Below are 18,115 nucleotides of genomic sequence, written 5' to 3' on the forward strand. Positions count from 1 at the left end.
CTCTTATACTGTACATTATTCCCAATCACTGATCAAACATAAAAAAAAAAGACGTTTCTGGCAGGTTTGAGACTTCCATCCTTCAGTCGTAATCTAGCCCATGAGCCAGAGTATTCCCATTCCTAACACTTACTAGCAGCAGCTCTCCAGGCACGGTTCTTGATTTTTCTTACCTTGTTAGATGCATCTATGAACTTTACTCCTTTGTAAGTGATAGATAATATTATTGTTGGGATCTTCTTCATATGTTCCGTGGATTTCTTCACAAAAGGAAAGAAAACTCATTAAAAGACATAAATTGATTCTCCTTCTCATGGGTTGCAGGGGATGAACAACAAGATTTCAGAAGCCTCCAACCATATGTTTTTGTCTCACTAATACCCCATTAACTATTCTGCATATCAGTTTTAAAGAAATCTATTAAAGATCTTGACTAGCTCAAAGTGGTAGATTGTGAAACTAAGAAACTTGAAAGTTTTTCCAGTTTAGCTCTAGTTAGTATGGCCTGGGCCCTGGACAAAGAGTCAAAACTGGAATTCCAGAACATAAAGGGGTTTTTTTTTAAAGATGGACATAGTGTATTATGTTCTATGAAGTACACACTTACCCTCATTTTTGCACAGGCATCCTGTGTTGATTCTGTCCCTCGAAGATCTTTGATTAACATGGATCCTAAATACTGATCGGAGGAGAGAATCAGCAGTAAATGTTAACACAGCTGTTTGTATACATTATTTCAAAGACAGAATCACTGTATCTGCCTCAAAAAATCCTTTACTTTTCTAGCCTTCTCATTAATACTCTGCATGGAAGCAACCAATTATATTTCTTTCCTTTCATTTATATGGCACCTTTCTGGAGTGTGACCTAAGGTGACTCAGAAAAAGAATCAACTAAAGCATGAATAAAATGACCAGGACCACCTCTATCAAGTCTGGGTTTCATTTTGATTTGTTTGCCTTCATCTAGTGCATTACTGGCAACAGATATGGCTTCAGTACTGAGATAGCTTTCTTGGAATCAAAAACACAGAGATCACGAGACACTGAGAGGTGCAGCAGAACCAGATGTTTTGAACTTCAGCTCCCAAAATTCCTGACTGTTGACCAAGCTGCTTGAAGCTTCTGGGAAATGAAGTCCAAAATACTTGGAGGACCAAAGTTTGGGAATCACTGTTCTAGATAATCTGTTTCATCCAGGAATCTCTGGAGCTGGGAAACTACCACATGTTCTAAGATCTTGCACAGAAGAGGAACATTTGACCTATAGTTCTTGAGCATGGAAAAATTCAGAAATTATTTTTTTAAGTAATGTCCTCACCACAACATATTTTGGGTGGGATGAGAACTTCCCTTGCTACAGTGTGACATTCCCCACTCCCCTTAACCATTCAGCCTGTCCCCTACTAAGGAGCAAGGAGGGGCAAGGCTCCAATACATGTATGGCGGTTTCCACCATTCCAAAGATCCTGTCCACATCTTCAGGGAATTTTTTCTTTTTAACTTTTATTTATTTCAGTTCCATGAAGAATATTAAATCAACAACAACAAAATAATCGAACGGGTTGCCCTTGTTGCTGCCTTTGTTTTCCTTCTTGAATGGCTTTTCCAGGGCCTGGTGCAGTATCTGCCTCTTCCAGAAGCTGATTGTCTTTTTGCTTCTTTTGCAGGCATGCAGAAGTCCAAAATGGGTTGATCCATGAGGTGCCTTGAGTAGGATGCCTCCTAACCACACAATTACTTCTTTATTTTACATGCCACAAATGTTGAAAGTCACCAGGACTGTGCTGAGCTGCTCTAAAACACATCTGCCATCTTGGACGGTTGGCCACGCCTGTCATCCTCGGGCTATTTTTGTAAATAACTTTTCCAGTTCTGCCCTAAGCAAACAGCAATAACTAAAACAGCTGTTATCCAAATGTCAGTGGATATTTCACAGTAGAAGTCAGCATCTGTGGAAGGCTAAGGGGCCACATTAGTCCCCAAGGAAACCTCGGATAGCTGACTGCCCACTGCATCTTCTATCTCCCCAAATCCAATTTTTTGGGCCCAAACACATATGTGTTGGGTGTCATTTCTGCTCTTTTTGAGACCTCCCTTCCCATTTTAGGCCTGGAAGAAGACTTTTCTTAACAACAGGAAGTGACTAGAAGTTGTCTTCCTATTAAAAAGGCTTCTCTTGAACTTAAAATGCCCCATGGGGTGAAGATGTGGCAAAAAATGCTCCCATAACCCACCAGAGGTCATTTAGAATTAAAATGAGAGGGGGTTCCTGAAGAACACAAAATGGCCATGGGGGCTGCATGTGCCCATGGACCACACTTTCCCCACCTGTTTTATAGGGGCAGCCAGGATTATTCACAAGAGTAATTAATTTGTAAAAGGATCTAGAATATGCTTACATTGGCTTCATACCCACAAGACTCAAATATAAGTTTTTCTGGTTGGTGCTGCCAATGTTGGACAGGAGCATAAGGAGCAGCCAGACTTGGGGGTCTGAGCGTAAGTTTGGATTCACGGCGTTCTTCCTGAAAAAACAAGCCCCGGTTTAAATCAGAATCAGGCCACTTAGTTGGGTTTAAAGAATATGCTGAGGATGAATATTACGTAACATCATTATCAAAACATTTCTTTATATATTTTAAAACAATGCTTCACAAAGTTAAAAGTGGTTTACATGCACCCAAACTTTCTCCTTCTCAAACATAAATTATTGGTTTCACATATTAGCAAAAAATGCACATATAAGACAATGCAGGCACTTGAAAGGACTAGGGGAAAATGTAAACTTTACAGATTTTTCAAAAACAACCATGGGAGGCAAGCTGCCGAAGTTTTGAAACTAAAAAAGCCTAACTCCTAGCCACTGCTGTCCAGACTGGTAACACAGAAAAAATGGACAGTATGATCAGTTGACCAGACCTCAGTTGGCACATGACACTCCTGCTGAAAGAACAGGAGTGCCTGCCTGTTTGCTGCCAGGCCAGATTTAAGGTTTTGTTGTCTGTTTACAAAATTCTGAAAAGTTTGGGCAGTGGTTACAGCTGTCTTCTCTTTTATATACTTCATTCACTCTGTGGGTCATGTGAGGAGCTCCTCCTGACAATGTCTAAGGTCCACTCTGCAATTGTTTGGAGCAGAGCACTTTGTGTGTGGCAGCTAATATGTGAGATACTTTTCCATTAGATATTCAGCATACTCCAACTATTCTTAATTCTAGATACATGTTAAAAACACCTTTAAATCAAACTTCTCTATTTAGTATAAGCTAACATCTATTTCATGGACCATGTACTTCACTGTGCATTATGTACTGAATATATATTATGTTTTATTGGTTTGAATGCTTTGGACCTAAGCAGTATATAAATATTTCTAAATAAATAACAAAATCTTCTTTCGACTTATTTAATCACAGGACATAACACTATCCTGTTGTGTATACACTGTCTACTAAAAAGAGCCATAGTAATCAAACCAAAGGTCTATGCAGTTCAGCATTTTTTCTTGTTGTTGCTTTGTGCCTTTAAGTCATTGCTGACCCTCAGGAACCTATCATGAGGGTTTCTTGACAAGATTTGTTCAGAGGTGGTTTGCCTTTGCCTTCCTATGGGGCTGAGATAGTGTGACTTGCCCAAGGTCACCTAGGAGGTTTACATGGCCAAGTGGGACTTGAACCCTGGTGGAAGTACACCCTCCATTTCATATTGCCCAGCACTGTTGCTCAAAAATTACCTCCAGCCATCTAAACCCAGTTCCATTACACTGGCTATCTCACATGAGAGATCTTCAGTTATTTTTTCCCAGTGTGCCATTGGATGCAACTGTTTCTTTCCTGGAAACTTGCCAAGGATAGACAGCCAGTTGCTCACGGATCCCCACTCTGAGTAGCACTGCACTATACCATATAAAAGATATGACGATACACGCAACGTGAGAAAAAGTGGTAAAAGATGGCTATTGCCTCATAGCCTAGCCTATTCCCACTCCCACCCACCAAGCTCTTGTGGTATCAAAGACCAGGAACATCCAGAGCTAGACACTGCTTTCCCTATTATGAAAACAGTAGTGCACTCCAGCTGTTACTTCTACATAAGAAGTCACAGAGCCAGCAGCCATAGCTCACTGCTGTCTTTTTCCACTTCGGGAAACTGCTTATGGCTTTTATAAAATTTATCTCCTTTTCAATAAGGATTACTTTCCTACCACCATAATAAAGCATTTCACTCATGCAACATCTTACAGGGTAATAGATGAAGCTCTTAAAGTGCACAACTGTTGTGGCCCCAAGAGCTCCATGCAATACCAGCGGAGGGATTGCACAAGAATATACACATTAATATAATTAATTCAAGTGTAATTTGACTACAAGCCCCCAAATGTCCATTTTAATTTCACTAAAATTAATTTATGTCATTCAATTTAAACTAAAATTATTACAAGAAAATCCTATTAAATTTACTTATTCCAACTGTACTTTCAAATTTTTATCCCTCCACACTTTCCAAGTAGGTAATCTATGTTTACAATGTTAATTAATATTCGTTTCTATTCACCCAATATAAATTAATTACATTAATTTTCAAAATTAATTCCCTCAGCACCCACCCCTCCACTTCACCACCATGAATGCAAAAAGTTGTTCTTTTACTTTTTAAAACTGCATCTCTCTCTTGGTTTCAGCAACAGTCAGATGCCATCAGAGAGCAACTAGCCCTAGTGCTTGCTGACAGTCACTGACAAATCATTTTTTAGTTGATGATCTGGCAGCCACTCAGAGGAGGCTCTATGGTTCCTACTCTCTGAGTGTAGCTCCTAGAGTGTTCTCCTAGAACCAGAAAATCACTTCTCAGAGGAGCAAGTGGTAATATGAAAGGTGACTGTTCATGTGTATGCGATTGTGTGTGTGTGTGTGTGTGTGAGTGATAGAGAGAGAGTGTGTGTGTCTTAAGCCTTACGGGCTCAGAGAGCAGGGGAACTAGAAGCAAACTGGGGGGATTCATTCAGCTTTGCCACTGCAGATAAGCCAGCAATGCCACATAGCTCTCAGCAGCATGAATTTATTTCTTGGTGGTGGTTGGACCACCATGTTTTTTTCAACAGCAATGGCTTTCACAGCAGTAGCTGGGGTCCTGGTGACTGTGGATTGTGACCTGAAGAGACCTTAACAATAGGCAAAATATAACACATTTCAAAAAGGTAGACTTTTCTAACCTGTGCCTTGAGTCTCTCTGTTCTGGGGTAAGAAGCAGTATCATGACTGCTCTCATGTCTCTTCTTTCCAGCATCCCCCAAAGGTAACAGGAGATCTGCTGACCTCCCTGTGTAAGAGTCACTTTGGCTCAGGGGTGAGGATGTTTGAGATATCAAATCCTGGCACTGCAATCAGAAAGATAAGCATTATGATCTGTTTATCTTCAGATAGGTGAAGATTCATTAAAGGTTTTTAATAATAATATGACTATTAACACCAACACAGTCAGAAAAAAGACATTCACTGTTAATTAACCTTCATCCTGAAAATACTGCTTTCAGACAGAAGTGAAAAATACTAGAGAAAAAATGTTCTCTGAAGCACAGGTCTAGCATTTGCATCAATGGTACACTACACACTGATCTAACAATGCATTTGAGATATTAATGTAAGTCTACTACAGAATATGAATCACGCTTTGGCTCTGTCCTATTAAGAGTGACAGCTCGCTATGACACATTATTCACTGAGAGTCTGAATAAAAGCACAGCCAGCTAACTACCTACTACATTTTAAGGTCACGAAGGAAAGAACTTCTACAACACCACAGACAAGAAAAGATAGAATTCTTTCTGTAAGGAGACAATGCTCTTTGGCCTATCATACAAAAAATGTTGTCTCAAGCCAATGCTAACAGACCTGTGTTATTTTCAGCTACAGCCTACATATCCATTGAAAAATATAATGATAATGTACTGTATGACACACACATTTGCAGACATGTCACATATAGACTATGTAGTGCTTTATGCTAGATAGTGTAGTCTATTTTTGCAGAGGTACAAGTGGTGACAGGAAAGGACAAATGGCTCTGTAGGCTTTTTTTTCTGAAAGCCAAAACGTTTTCTTCCTTCTTGCAAGCCTTTGCGGCTGTGCCTGTTACCATATTAATCCTCCTCCTTCTTTTGGTGCCACCACCTATACAAGCGGAGTTATGCTGGCCAACAAGACCTCAGCTTCAAACTTTCATTTATTATTATTATTATTATTATTATTATTATTAGCTAATATGTCCATTACAAGGAGTAATTGAACTCGCTTGCTCTACAGTTATGATCTTATCTGTAGTGGATGCTCAGTTGCTTTTGCCATTATTGGAGTAAGGGATAATTGGTGCTATACAAGAATCATTCTGGTTATCCACTGACAGGAAATGGCTGGCCATTTGGGACAGTCATGACAAGGGATAAGGATGATAATGAATTCTAACTCTGAATACAGGGCGCCTGCGTCATATGTGGCTTTCAGCATACACTGAAAGCCGCACGGGGAGAACGGGTGGTGCATCCCATAGGGATGAATAGGGGGGCACGCCCGCCATCGCGTGCACGAGCCCCATTCATTTAAATGGGGGTCGAGCATAGGCAGTATTTGCTTTATGTGTGGGAGATTATAACTTAAACTTAATAGCCAGATATGGCTGACATGTCATATTACACATATATAAGAAAGACGTATTCCATTTCAAAAGGATATTTGATTAACACTATTAAGCTAACAAAGAAATCTTTCAGTGTCTTCCGTGTTTATTCAAATGAATAATTTCCTTTCCAAGGCAAAAGCTAATTACAAGGGCAACTAGGAGCCAAAGGAGTTTGCACATGTATCTAGCCCAATGCACCTTGACACAAAAATCATTCTGATTATTCATTAATAGGAAATGGCTGGCCACTTGGACATTATAACAATGGATTTGGATGATAATGAGCAGTGGCATCACAAGCCTCAGATTCAAGAGTTCCAAACAACCATATTTCCCTTGAAGTGACAAGATTCAAAGGATGTGATTCCCTTGAGTAGCTATGCCAGGGAGGCCAGGAAAAATAAAATTTGGCCTCTTCTACTGTACTCTTCTGCTGTCAATTTTTTATTCATGAAAACAGGTGAGGGTTTGTTTACAAATATCCCTGATGTCTAGGTTAGTATATGAGAAGAATATCTTAGATTAGGTGACCATTCTATAGTAAGGTATTATCACCTCATCTGGTGTTTGCATGAACAAGGCCTCAGGCACTGCTGCCTGTCAAATGTGCTGTTGCACTGACAGTTAGCTATAGATTGCTAGGCTTTTAAAAACTTATCATTTGATTAGACTTATTCATATTTTGAACAGTTTGCAATGGTGCCAATGTGTAAGATTTCCTAACAATCATTTATTAGAAATCCTGTGATTATATAATGGACCTGTGCATACCACCACTGTGTATCATGTAATCATGGATGATACAAGGCATTTTTGCACACATCTAAAGGCATTATGACTTCCGCTTGGAAGAGGAAAAATAATGACAGCTGAGTATATATGTGCAATGTCACAAACTATTTTACAAAATGGAAGTACATACAGTACCAATATTCCATTGTATATACAGGATTTTTGGCCAGTAATTGTGTAGGTTGAACTATGGTTTGTTCATCTGTCCTTGTACTCATTCAAAAACAGTAAGCTTTCTCAAAGTGCCAGCTATCATCCTAAATACAAGAGTTTATAGCGTATGCAAACACATTATCTCTAAAAAATACAAGGCCTCTATTATTTAAGCTATGGAAAATCCTGGATTTCTGACCTTCTGTCTCCTGCCTTCTAGGGAAGAAAGGTTGGTTTGGGGTTGATTTTGGGGGGTAGGGGTGGGATGCAGAGTGGGAAATGAGAATGAAATAAGTTATGTAAAGCACATCTATTTTTTTTCTGGTGCTTCAGATGCACCTTGGGGGAAAATATCCTTGTTTAGTGTATTACATCCCAAGGATGCATCTGAGCTGTAGAACTGGACTATCAATAAAAAAAAAAGAAAGTTGATAGTCAATAATGGAATGCTGATAGTCAGTACTGGACTAAACACTAGTCCCATGACTCTTACACGGTGGGAAATGGAGCTGCTCACATGAGCCACAGATTAAACAGGGATTTATCCATTCCACCAGAAAGGATCAACATAACAGCTATAATATTTGAACCAAGACAGAGGAAGACAAATACATTTATTTTGTATTCCCAACACCTTTTGGGATAAAAGCTTTTACTCAGGGAAAGAAACATTTTAGAAACAATTTAAATATTTCCAGTGCTTTTAAAAAGGCTGCTCTTTTAGTCTCAGCATGAGAACAGCAGGAAAAATGTTTTGGGGAATATGCTGGTTCAGCTGTTCTTTTATTTGGCCATTTCCCCTCATCCTCCATCAATATATAGCAAGCCTTACAAATTAGGATTTTCTCAGAGATCATTTTAAAGGAAAAGACTGTTTATTTGAGATATAAGTATGAATACTGTACTTCCAGTCTATGATTGAAGCCCCACAGCCCCTGTTCTGAAGCACCTGAGATCATAGTAAACACAATCCAACCATTGCTAAAATCCAAAGGTGTGTGTTTAATCTCCCCCAACAGAAGTTAAGTTTCCCTAGTTAGTGAAAGGAGGTTTGAAAGGATAATAAAAACCATGGATGTTAGACATAATCAGACACCAAGTGTTCTTTTAAAAAATTGAGCAGGAAATCTGAAATATAAAAAGTGACTCACTCTTAGCTGAGAAAACCGTGGGGGTTTCTGTGGGGGTTCCTCATATGGTCTGTCTGCCAGAGAGGCTATTATACGTTTGCGATGCCCAAGAAGATTTACCTTAAGCACCTGAAGAAAAGGAGAAAGTTGTTTTTCAAAACCCTCACAAAATATTCCTATGTTGTGGCTTGTCAATATGAACAGTCCTGCAATGTTGATTCTATTTGGAGTTTGGTAACTTACATTTACTAGTTCTAATTCCCAGAGGTTTTTCACTGAGTCTATAGAGCTGTAGCCACTTGATAGAAATGATTGTATGTAGTCCTGTAGCCCCAAGGAGTCCAGCCAGGCAGGAACAGAAGGCTGAGTTCCATCACAGCCCAAGGATTTCACCTACAGACAATGCAAGAAAGAAAACTATTAGCACTCTGTGAGACTCTTTGGATTTTAACAAACAGAGGAATATTGTTATGTCATATAACTCAAAACTGAATTTGGCGACACTTACTATCCAAGACAGTCTAAAACACTACATAATTTTCTATGAGATAGTACTATGTCCATTAAGTATAACTGAGCTACTGGAGCTCATGAAACAGATACCAGTACCTCTTTTCTCTCCCAGGGAAAAAAGGTATGTGTGTGTGGGAATTTGGAACAGAAAGCAGCTAAAGTGTTGAACAGCTTCCCAAACATTTAATCTCTGTTCCAAAATATCCCCAAATTTTGTTACAAATCACTTCTTAATGAAAACAGCCTGTTACATTTCAATTACTTGCAATGTTTTCTTTGCTTCACAGTTCCTTTTATGATGAGGTCAAAGTGAGTTGAGACCATATCAAAAATGGAAGAAATTGGTGATCCTAGCTTTCAGCCTAATTTCATATGACTTTTTGCTAGCTATTGCATTTGAATTCTGTCTCTTCCCATGCCCCATGAATGGGGAGGAGTTGTGGAAAAGAAAAAGGGTTTATTAGAGATGGAGGTACTGCCTACCTTTGGCTCTGCTCATTGTCAGGCTTCAACACAGTCCATCATTTACATAAACCCAACAAATTACCTCTAAGGGAATATAGTCCTCAAGAGAAAAAAGTTCCCACCCAAGAGACAAAAGATAAACTTGTCAAGATAGCAACAGATCCCAATAACCTTTGCAAGTGGAACTTGCTTAGGTATGAATGTACCGGCTTTCTGTAATGGCCACGAATCAGGAACATTAGTTTCTAATGCTTTGCTTTTCAATCAGCAAGCAATAGTAAGTAAGCAAACCAGTTTTCCTGGCTTACTGCATGGATCTATTTGAAACAGTTATGGAATGGAATACTAAAATTTCTATTCTAGGAGGAGTCATTTTGCTCAAATAAAACCTTAATGTTCCATTCAGTACAACGTACAGTCATAACATTTTGAAACACCCTATATTTCCAGTAATAGAATCACATAAGGCTGTATTGGCGCATTTTATGTTTGGACTGGCAACCCTGTGGGACTGAGGCCTCCACTTGGAACACAAATAGGGGAAAAGCCTGTTTTGTGACTTATCAATACTTTAGGACTTCGGCTTTTAATCTAATTAATGATGCAATAACGATTTCATCATGTGACAAACTAGCCAGAGCACAATTCTTCACAATGTTTTGGGTTTGCTCCGGTGGTTATCTTCTCATTTACAAATGTGTCATTTCTTGAGAAGCAACAAGAGCTTATGTTGCTCTGATTAACCGATCACTGTTCAAGATCTGTCTGGTTCAAATGTTCAATGAAAAATAGAACATGCTCTTATTCCTCTTCCAAAACATAATCTGCTTTTGTAAAATGGTCTGTCAATTCACAATGATCAAGTCCAGCATATTCTAACAGTGCTTTAAATGAGTTTGCATGTGAATCTATGCATTATTTTAACCTTAGGCAGGGAACGTGCAGCCTGTAGAAGTTTTCTGCGATGCTGTGGGTCACTAATCCCAATCTCCCGAAGGTCCTGATCTTCCATGACATTACAGCCCTGCAGGAAGATGAGACAGACATGGAAAGGAGGCTTAGCAGTAGCAAAGAAATAAGGCACAGCATTTTTGCATTTTATTTTATTTTATTTTATTTTATTTTTTTTTTATTTAAAAATACTCTTTACATACATATATATACATTCATTTTAACTAAACACATAACATAAAAGAAAAAAGAGGGGAAAAAAGGTGTCATGAATAAAACATCACATTCATAAGCTTGTAAAAAAAAGAAAAAAAGAAAACAAACAAACAAAAATAAATAAATGATTATAAACCGACAAAACAACACATCAAACCATACAAATAAAGAGAGTCTTCCGGTTTCAGATCCCTTCAATCAGCTTTAAAGTTCTTCCTACTATATCTATACAGCTATGAATTTCTTATTTCATTCCTCGATCTAAATCAGCTTTCCTTACCGCACCATTCATTAAATTTCCCCTTTTCCATTACTGTTTATCTAGTAGGTACTATGGTATCCACAGCTCATTTCTTCCTCTTGTTTATATCTGTTATATCAAGTACATCTAGGGAGTACCGGATTTTCTTTTCTTTGATCTCGGGGGAGACTACCGCTCTTCCTGTCTTGCCATATCTTAGCCTCCAGCTATACCCTTATCAGACTCTAAGTCATAACCAACGTTTCTTGCAAAATTTAGATAGAGGTATCCATATATCTTCGTAATTTTCCTCGTATTTAACAATGTCTTTTAACCGTATGGTGATCATGTCCATCTCTACCACATCCAGTGCTTTTATCAACCATTCCTCTACATCTATTTCTCCCTGGTTTTTCCAATTTCTTGCAATTACTATTCTTGCAGTTGTGATTAAATAGAGTACAGGTTTCAAATATTTTCTAACCTCAGTATCGGTGACAATGTTTAACAAATACGTTTCTGGAAGTAATTTCACATTTACCTTATACATACTTTTAATACAATTATGTACTGCTCTCCAAAATTTTTGTATAACCGGGCAAGACCACCACATATGATAAAAAGTTCCCCGTTGCTTTCCACACCTCCAACAGTCTGTCTCTCTGGTTTTATACATTTTGGCAATTCTGACCGGGGGGAGGTACCATCTGTGTAACATCTTTATGTAGTTCTCTCGAATATCAACACAGACCGTGAATTCTAAATCTTTGCCCCATGCTCTTTCCCATTCTTCTAAGCTAATGTTTCTACCAATATTTTTTGCCCATTCCACCATACTGGGTTTGATAGTTTCCTCTTCAACCTCTATTTTTAAACAAACTTTGTATAACTTAGATATCATCCCGTTACTATCTTTGCCTTCATTCATTATTATCTTGTCCAATTCTGTTTTTTCCATTGTTATTCCATACTGTTTCATATCATCTTTAAATCTCCCTAGAAGCTGTCTATATGTAAACCAGCCCAAATCTATTCCCTCCTGTATCAATTGTTCCCTGCTTTTCATTTGTATCTTTCCATTCACATTTTCTACCAAATCTTTATATATCAGCCATCCCCTTTCTACTAATTTGCTTCTCTTCATGAAGGCTTCATGTGGTGACGCCCATAACGGCATATGTCTGTAAATTTTTCCTTTATATTTGGCCCAGATTCTTAATAAAGCTCTTCTTAGTATGTGGTCGTTGAATTCTTTATTTTGTATTAATTTGCCATACCATAGGTATGCGTGCCATCCATATCTAATGTTGAAACCTTCCAAATTTAATAAATTTTCGTTTTCCAATTTAATCCAATTCATAATCCATTCCAAGCAATTTGCGTGAAAATATAGTCTTAAATCTGGGAGTGACAGGCCTCCTCTTTCCCTTGCGTCCACCATTATCTTCCACTTTATTCTTGATTTCCTTTTCGACCAGATAAATTTCTGTAGATCCTTCTTCCATTGGTTAAAGACTTTCTCGTTTAGTATCACTGGCAGATTTTGATAATAATACATTAATTTAGGTAAGATATTCATCTTTATTAAAGCAATTTTTCCCATCAAAGATAGTTTCAATTTAGACCATTTTAACAGTTTCTTTTTTATCTCTTGCCATATTTTCTTATAATTGTTTTCAAATAAATCTGAATTTCGATTAGTGACTACAATACCCAGATATTTAATTCTTTTCTGTATTTGTATTTTTGTTATCTCATTTAATCTCTTCTTTCTTCCCTCGTTTATATTCATTGTTAACAAAGCTGATTTATTTTTATTTAATTTTAAGCCTGCCCAGTGTCCATACTGCTCAATTATTTCAATGGTTTTAGGAATGTTCTTCAGCGGATCTTCCGTTATTAATGCTATATCATCTGCGTATGCCATAATCTTGGTTTCACATCCTTTTATCGACGTCCCTTTTATTTGTCTCTCCTTTCTTATCTTCTGGCATAAGATCTCTAGACACATAATAAAGAGGAGCGGAGATAACGGACACCCCTGTCTCGTTCCTTTCTCTATTTTAAATTCCTCTGTTTTGGTACCATTTATTATTAATTTTGCTTTTTGATCCTTATATATTTGCTTTATCCACGATGTTATATTATCTCCCAAATCCAATTTTCCAATCAGCCCAAATAAAAATGTCCAATTTAAGTTATCAAAAGCTTTCTCCGCGTCTGCAAACAAAATGGCTGCCTCTTTTCCGGGATTTTTTTCATAATATTCAATTAAGTTTATTATTGTTCTCATATGTTGTTTTGTGTGTCTCTTTGGAAGAAAGCCACATTGATTTTGATGGATCCAATTTTTTAATATTTTTTTTAGTCTTTCCGATAGTATAAATGCAAAAATTTTGTAGTCACTATTCAGCAAAGATATTGGTCTATAATTTTGCACGTGTGTTTTATCTTTGTCTTCTTTCGGTATTACTACCACATTAGCCTCCTTCCATGTATCTGGAATCCCCGCCGTTTTAATATCATTAAATGTTTTTTGGAGTGGTTCACATAAATCCTCGCAAAATGTTTTATAGTATCCAGCTGAGAAGCCATCCGGCCCAGGTGATTTTCCATTTTTCATGTTGCTAATTGCTTGTTTTATCTCTGTTAATGATATCTCCTTGTTTAATTGTTCTTTCATCTCAATCGTTAGTTTAGGTTTATCTATATCTTCCAGGTATCTCTGTATCTTTATCTCTCTTTGTACTTCTTCTTGTTGGTTTTTATATAATGTTTGATAATATTTTAGAAAAATTCTCTTTATCTCTTTCAAATCCGTGTAACTTTTATCTTCTTCTTTAATTTCATCTATCATGTGTTTTTCCTGTTTCTTTCTAACTTTCCTTGCAAGGTGTCTGCCACATTTATTTCCAAACTCGAAATGCTTTTGTTTTAGAAATTTCATCTTTTTCGTTAATTCCTCGGTCATTTTATTATCTAATTGCTTTTTTAAAAATGTTAATTGTTTTTTTAATATTTTTGCTTTTGCCTCCAGATTCCATTAACTCTTTTTCCTTTTCCTGAATTTCTTCCGAAATCTTTGTGATTTCCCTTTTCCTTTCTCTTTTCTTTTCTGCCCCTTTCTTCATTATATGGCCCCTGATCACGGCTTTTGAAGCGTCCCAAATTACTTTCATTTTTATGTTGGGGTCCATTTTTGCATTTTAATACAACCTCTGCATGTCCCACTATTCTGCATAAATATTATGCAAATGTAGAATTTGAATGCAGAATTTAGCACTCTGAGAATCCCACCTTTATACTTTTAAGCAATTTCTACTTTCTAGTTCTTAAGGCTGTAAAAGATATCCTTGGAAATGTTTGCAAAACATTCAGCAAAACCACAGAAACCAGAGGGAATCAACTTTCTAGTGGTAAAGAAATTTTGCAAATAATGACATTTATATAAAATGCATAAAAATAGAAAAACGTTTATTTCTTAGCATAAAAGATGGTTTATATTTGTAAAGAATCATTCTTTTGATTGCAGCTTTATACTCTTCTCCAGCTTTGAAAATGGGGAACAGCAAGAAGCCCTTAGGGGGGAAAAAACACCTTCTGATTGGTGGTCAGAAGTCCATACATATGTTACCACAGTGATATCTGAAGTCTGAATTACTGGATTAAAGTCTATGTTTGATTTGCTTTGGTCTAGAAATTCCAAACAGTGCAGAAGGCAGCCTTGCTGCTATCAGGTGCGATCTCATATCACTATGTAACACCTTTACTGCCTGTTTGCCACTTTGTGCCTGTTCGCCACTGGGCAAAATTCAAGATTTTGGTATTAGTCTGCAAAGCCTTAAACCAGTGATTCTTAACCTGTGGTCCACAAATCGCCAGGGAGGCTAGAATGTCCTCACAGGGAGTCCATGAAGACTTGAAGAAACATTATGACCTTTTACAGTTAAAAGCTCTAAGTATTTGAACTTTTAACTGTAAAAGTCCATCACATTTTTAGAGTCTAAGATAAAAGGAAGGAAACTGAGAGGAATCACTTGCCTCCCCCTGCCTCCTGCCCTGTGACTGGCCATTTCCCTTTCCTCATGTGGGTTCCATGAGCTCTGTCACAGGCCTTTTCTTCCAATGGTAAACTGCAAGTCTGCAGTTAACTGTGGAAGGAGCCCTGGTGGCGCAGTGGTTAAATGCCTGTACTGCAGCCACTCACTCAAAACCACAAGGTTGCGAGTTCAAGACCAGCAAAAGGGCTCAAGTTTGACTCAGGCTTCCATCCTTCCGAGATCGCTAAAGTGAGTACCCAGATTGTTGGGGCAAATTAGCTTATAGTTGTAAACCACTTAGACACTGCTTAGGCGGTATGAAGCGGTATATAAATGAAGCTTGTTTGAAATGCAGAATGGGTGGGGGGAACACAACACAATGTGTGGAATACTCCAACACTTTTGGGGAGGTTGGCCATGAGCCTTTGGGGAAAGAGAATGGAGAAACCAGTCATACAGCCAAGCTGAGGCTCTTGCTTGCTGGCAGAACTCTGCCCTCCTTTTCAATCTTGTGTGGTCATTCCACCAGCACCACAGCATAATCTGTCAGAGTCTTAAGTGGCGCAAATAAAAGGTGAGTCTCTCTGCTCGCTCCTCTCAACGCCTCTCACAGCTGAGGGCTTATAAATATTATACTATGCCAAGAGTCTTGCAAAGTGCAGCTAGCACACCATTTCTTTGCAGATGGGACATATTTGATACACTTTCAGGGTTTTAAATCTTGAGTTAAATCTTCATGGCCCATGGCAAGAAAAGATATTTAAGGAGGGGTCTGTGGTAAAGAAAAGGTTAAGAACCACTGCCTGAAACAATTTAAGACCAGGACTTCTGAGGATATGTTTTCTCCCCTACCAGTCTATGTATTATTGAGATCTGAGAAAACACGCCTGTTGCTTACTTGTGGATCTGTGATTGGAAAGCTATGGAATAGGGTATTTACCATATTGGCTCCCATCCTTTTCATTTGAGCATAGGAATGTGCCTACCCTTCTCTGTTTTTGGTCAGTTTTTTGGACACATCTTTATTTCCAAACAAACATTCCATAACTGAGCCAGAACGGTATAGTGATTTGAGCTTAGGACTATGACTATGGAGATCAGAATTCAAATCCCTGCTCAGCCCTGGAGACCCACTAGGTGACCATGTGCAAGTCACACTCTCCCAGGCTCAGAGGAAGGCAAAAACAAACCCCATCTCAACAAATCTTGCCAATAAAACCCAGTGATAGGTCACTCCTTAGGGTCACCATAGGTCAGAAATAACTTGAAGGCACACAACAATTCCCTACCTAATAAAATCCAGTCAATGATTTATTGATTTGTTTTTACGGTATTTATTTCTTCTAATCTGGTTTACATGGCTCTGAATTCTTTGATATGAACCAGTTTATATACTCAGTATTAACATTTTAAAAATGCAAATGTCTCAAGCACCTTCTGGCTAGTACATATAATGAGTACATGTGAATACCTATAATGAATACACATTTGTGTTATGTTCTTCTTTAAAATTACTCCAGTCTGCTTACAGATATAAACAGCTGCTTACAATACAAAAGGAATAAAACACAGGGAGAAAGGAAAGGAGATAAAGAAAAATAAGGATGTTCAGATATCAAATACTGTTGCAGGTAGGCTTGCCATAACCCGGCTGCAACCGGGAACTTCCCGATTTTGGGGGCCCGGGGCCCCTCCCGGCACGGGTGCAGCCCCAAAACTGGGAGCCCCCCGGTTGCAGCCTGGGTTGCTGCGCCCCTGGCAGGCCTCGCTGCCCTCCTCCTCCACCTCGGGGAGGCGGGGAGGAAGAGGAGGGCAGCGAGGCCTGCCTGGGGCGCAGGAGGCAAAGCTGGAGGCGGTGCCTCCCCGCGCGCCCGCGCCACCCTCCTCCTCCACCCCCTCTCCCCCAGGCCGCACGGAGGAGGCAAAGGTGGAAGGAGGCAGCATCTCCTCCACGCAGGGAGGGGGAGAGGAGGCGGGGGAAGGTGGCGCGGGCGTGCGGGGAGGCGGGGGATTCCCCCAGGATTCCCCCCCGCGAGGCCCTGGATGGGGCTCCTCGATTGCGGAGTCCTCCCAGGCCTGGCTGGGGCTTGGAGGACGCTGCCTGCCAAGCCCCAGCCAGGCCCTGGCTGGGGCTCCGCGATCGTGGAGTCCTCCAAGGCCTCTGTCTCCCAGGCCCCAGCGAGGCCTTGGACAAGGTTTAAAAATGTAGGACCTTTTTTTAAAAATTTCCTGGCCAGGAAACAAAACACAAAAAGTCCTACATTTTTAAACCTTGTCCTACATTTCCCCCGTTTTGGAGGTCCCCAGGGATGGCAACCCTAGTTGCAGGCTTTGTTGTATTACCTCATTCACTGATGCAGCCAGGCAGATGTGATGTGATAACCAGCAATATAGCCTTCCTTCTTCTACGAAACCACTGTAAAACAGTGGCCCTAAGTCCCATCCCAGCAAGGTAACCAAGAAGGATACCATAGTCAATGGTATTGAAAGCCAGCAAGAGGTCTAGCAGAACCAACAGGGGACACTCTCCCTATCTAGCTCCTGACTTTGGTCATTCACCAAGGTTATCAAAACTGTCTCAGTCCCATAACCAGGCCTGAAACCCTCAGACAACTCGGGGGGGGGGGGGGGGGGGGGAGCCCCCAAAATAATTAAATATATTTTTTAAAAAAATCAAATAAATAAATAAACCGGGACAACTGTAGGACAAAAATTTAAAATGGAGGACACGCAAAAAATCTGCTAATTTTTTAATAACTGTTAATATAAATGCATGTTTCTGAGGCTTCTATAAACAATTGCCCCGCTTGCTCCTCCTTGCCCCCCGCTTGCTCCTCCTTGTCCCCCTTGCCCCCTTGCCTGCCGCTTGCTCCTCCTTGCTCCCCTTGCCTGCCACTTGCCCCGCTTGTTCCTCCTTGCCCCCCTTGCCCGCCGCTTG

At 39.4% G+C, this 18,115-nt stretch overlaps 1 protein-coding gene across 8 annotated transcripts in view; it reads right to left on the bottom strand.

Annotated features, from left to right (window-relative positions):
• The window catches only part of ANKS1A (ankyrin repeat and sterile alpha motif domain containing 1A), a 193,172-nt gene that overhangs the window by 8,508 nt on the left and 166,549 nt on the right, over positions 1-18,115 (bottom strand). For all 8 annotated transcript variants that reach the window (XR_006103693.1, XM_042465251.1, XM_042465253.1 and 5 more), the window contains 7 exons: positions 10,655-10,753; positions 8,995-9,144; positions 8,773-8,880; positions 5,214-5,378; positions 2,402-2,527; positions 608-679; positions 174-260 (listed from right to left, as the gene is read on the bottom strand). Coding sequence is in view for 7 of the 8 variants with exons in the window: in XM_042465251.1 (XP_042321185.1) it covers positions 174-260; positions 608-679; positions 2,402-2,527; positions 5,214-5,378; positions 8,773-8,880; positions 8,995-9,144; positions 10,655-10,753 (807 nt within the window). In the remaining variant the exon portion in view is untranslated. The remainder of the gene's footprint in view (positions 1-173; positions 261-607; positions 680-2,401; positions 2,528-5,213; positions 5,379-8,772; positions 8,881-8,994; positions 9,145-10,654; positions 10,754-18,115) is intronic.

This window comes from Sceloporus undulatus, chromosome 4 (assembly GCF_019175285.1).
Source record: "Sceloporus undulatus isolate JIND9_A2432 ecotype Alabama chromosome 4, SceUnd_v1.1, whole genome shotgun sequence".
Classification (NCBI taxonomy): domain Eukaryota; kingdom Metazoa; phylum Chordata; class Lepidosauria; order Squamata; family Phrynosomatidae; genus Sceloporus; species Sceloporus undulatus.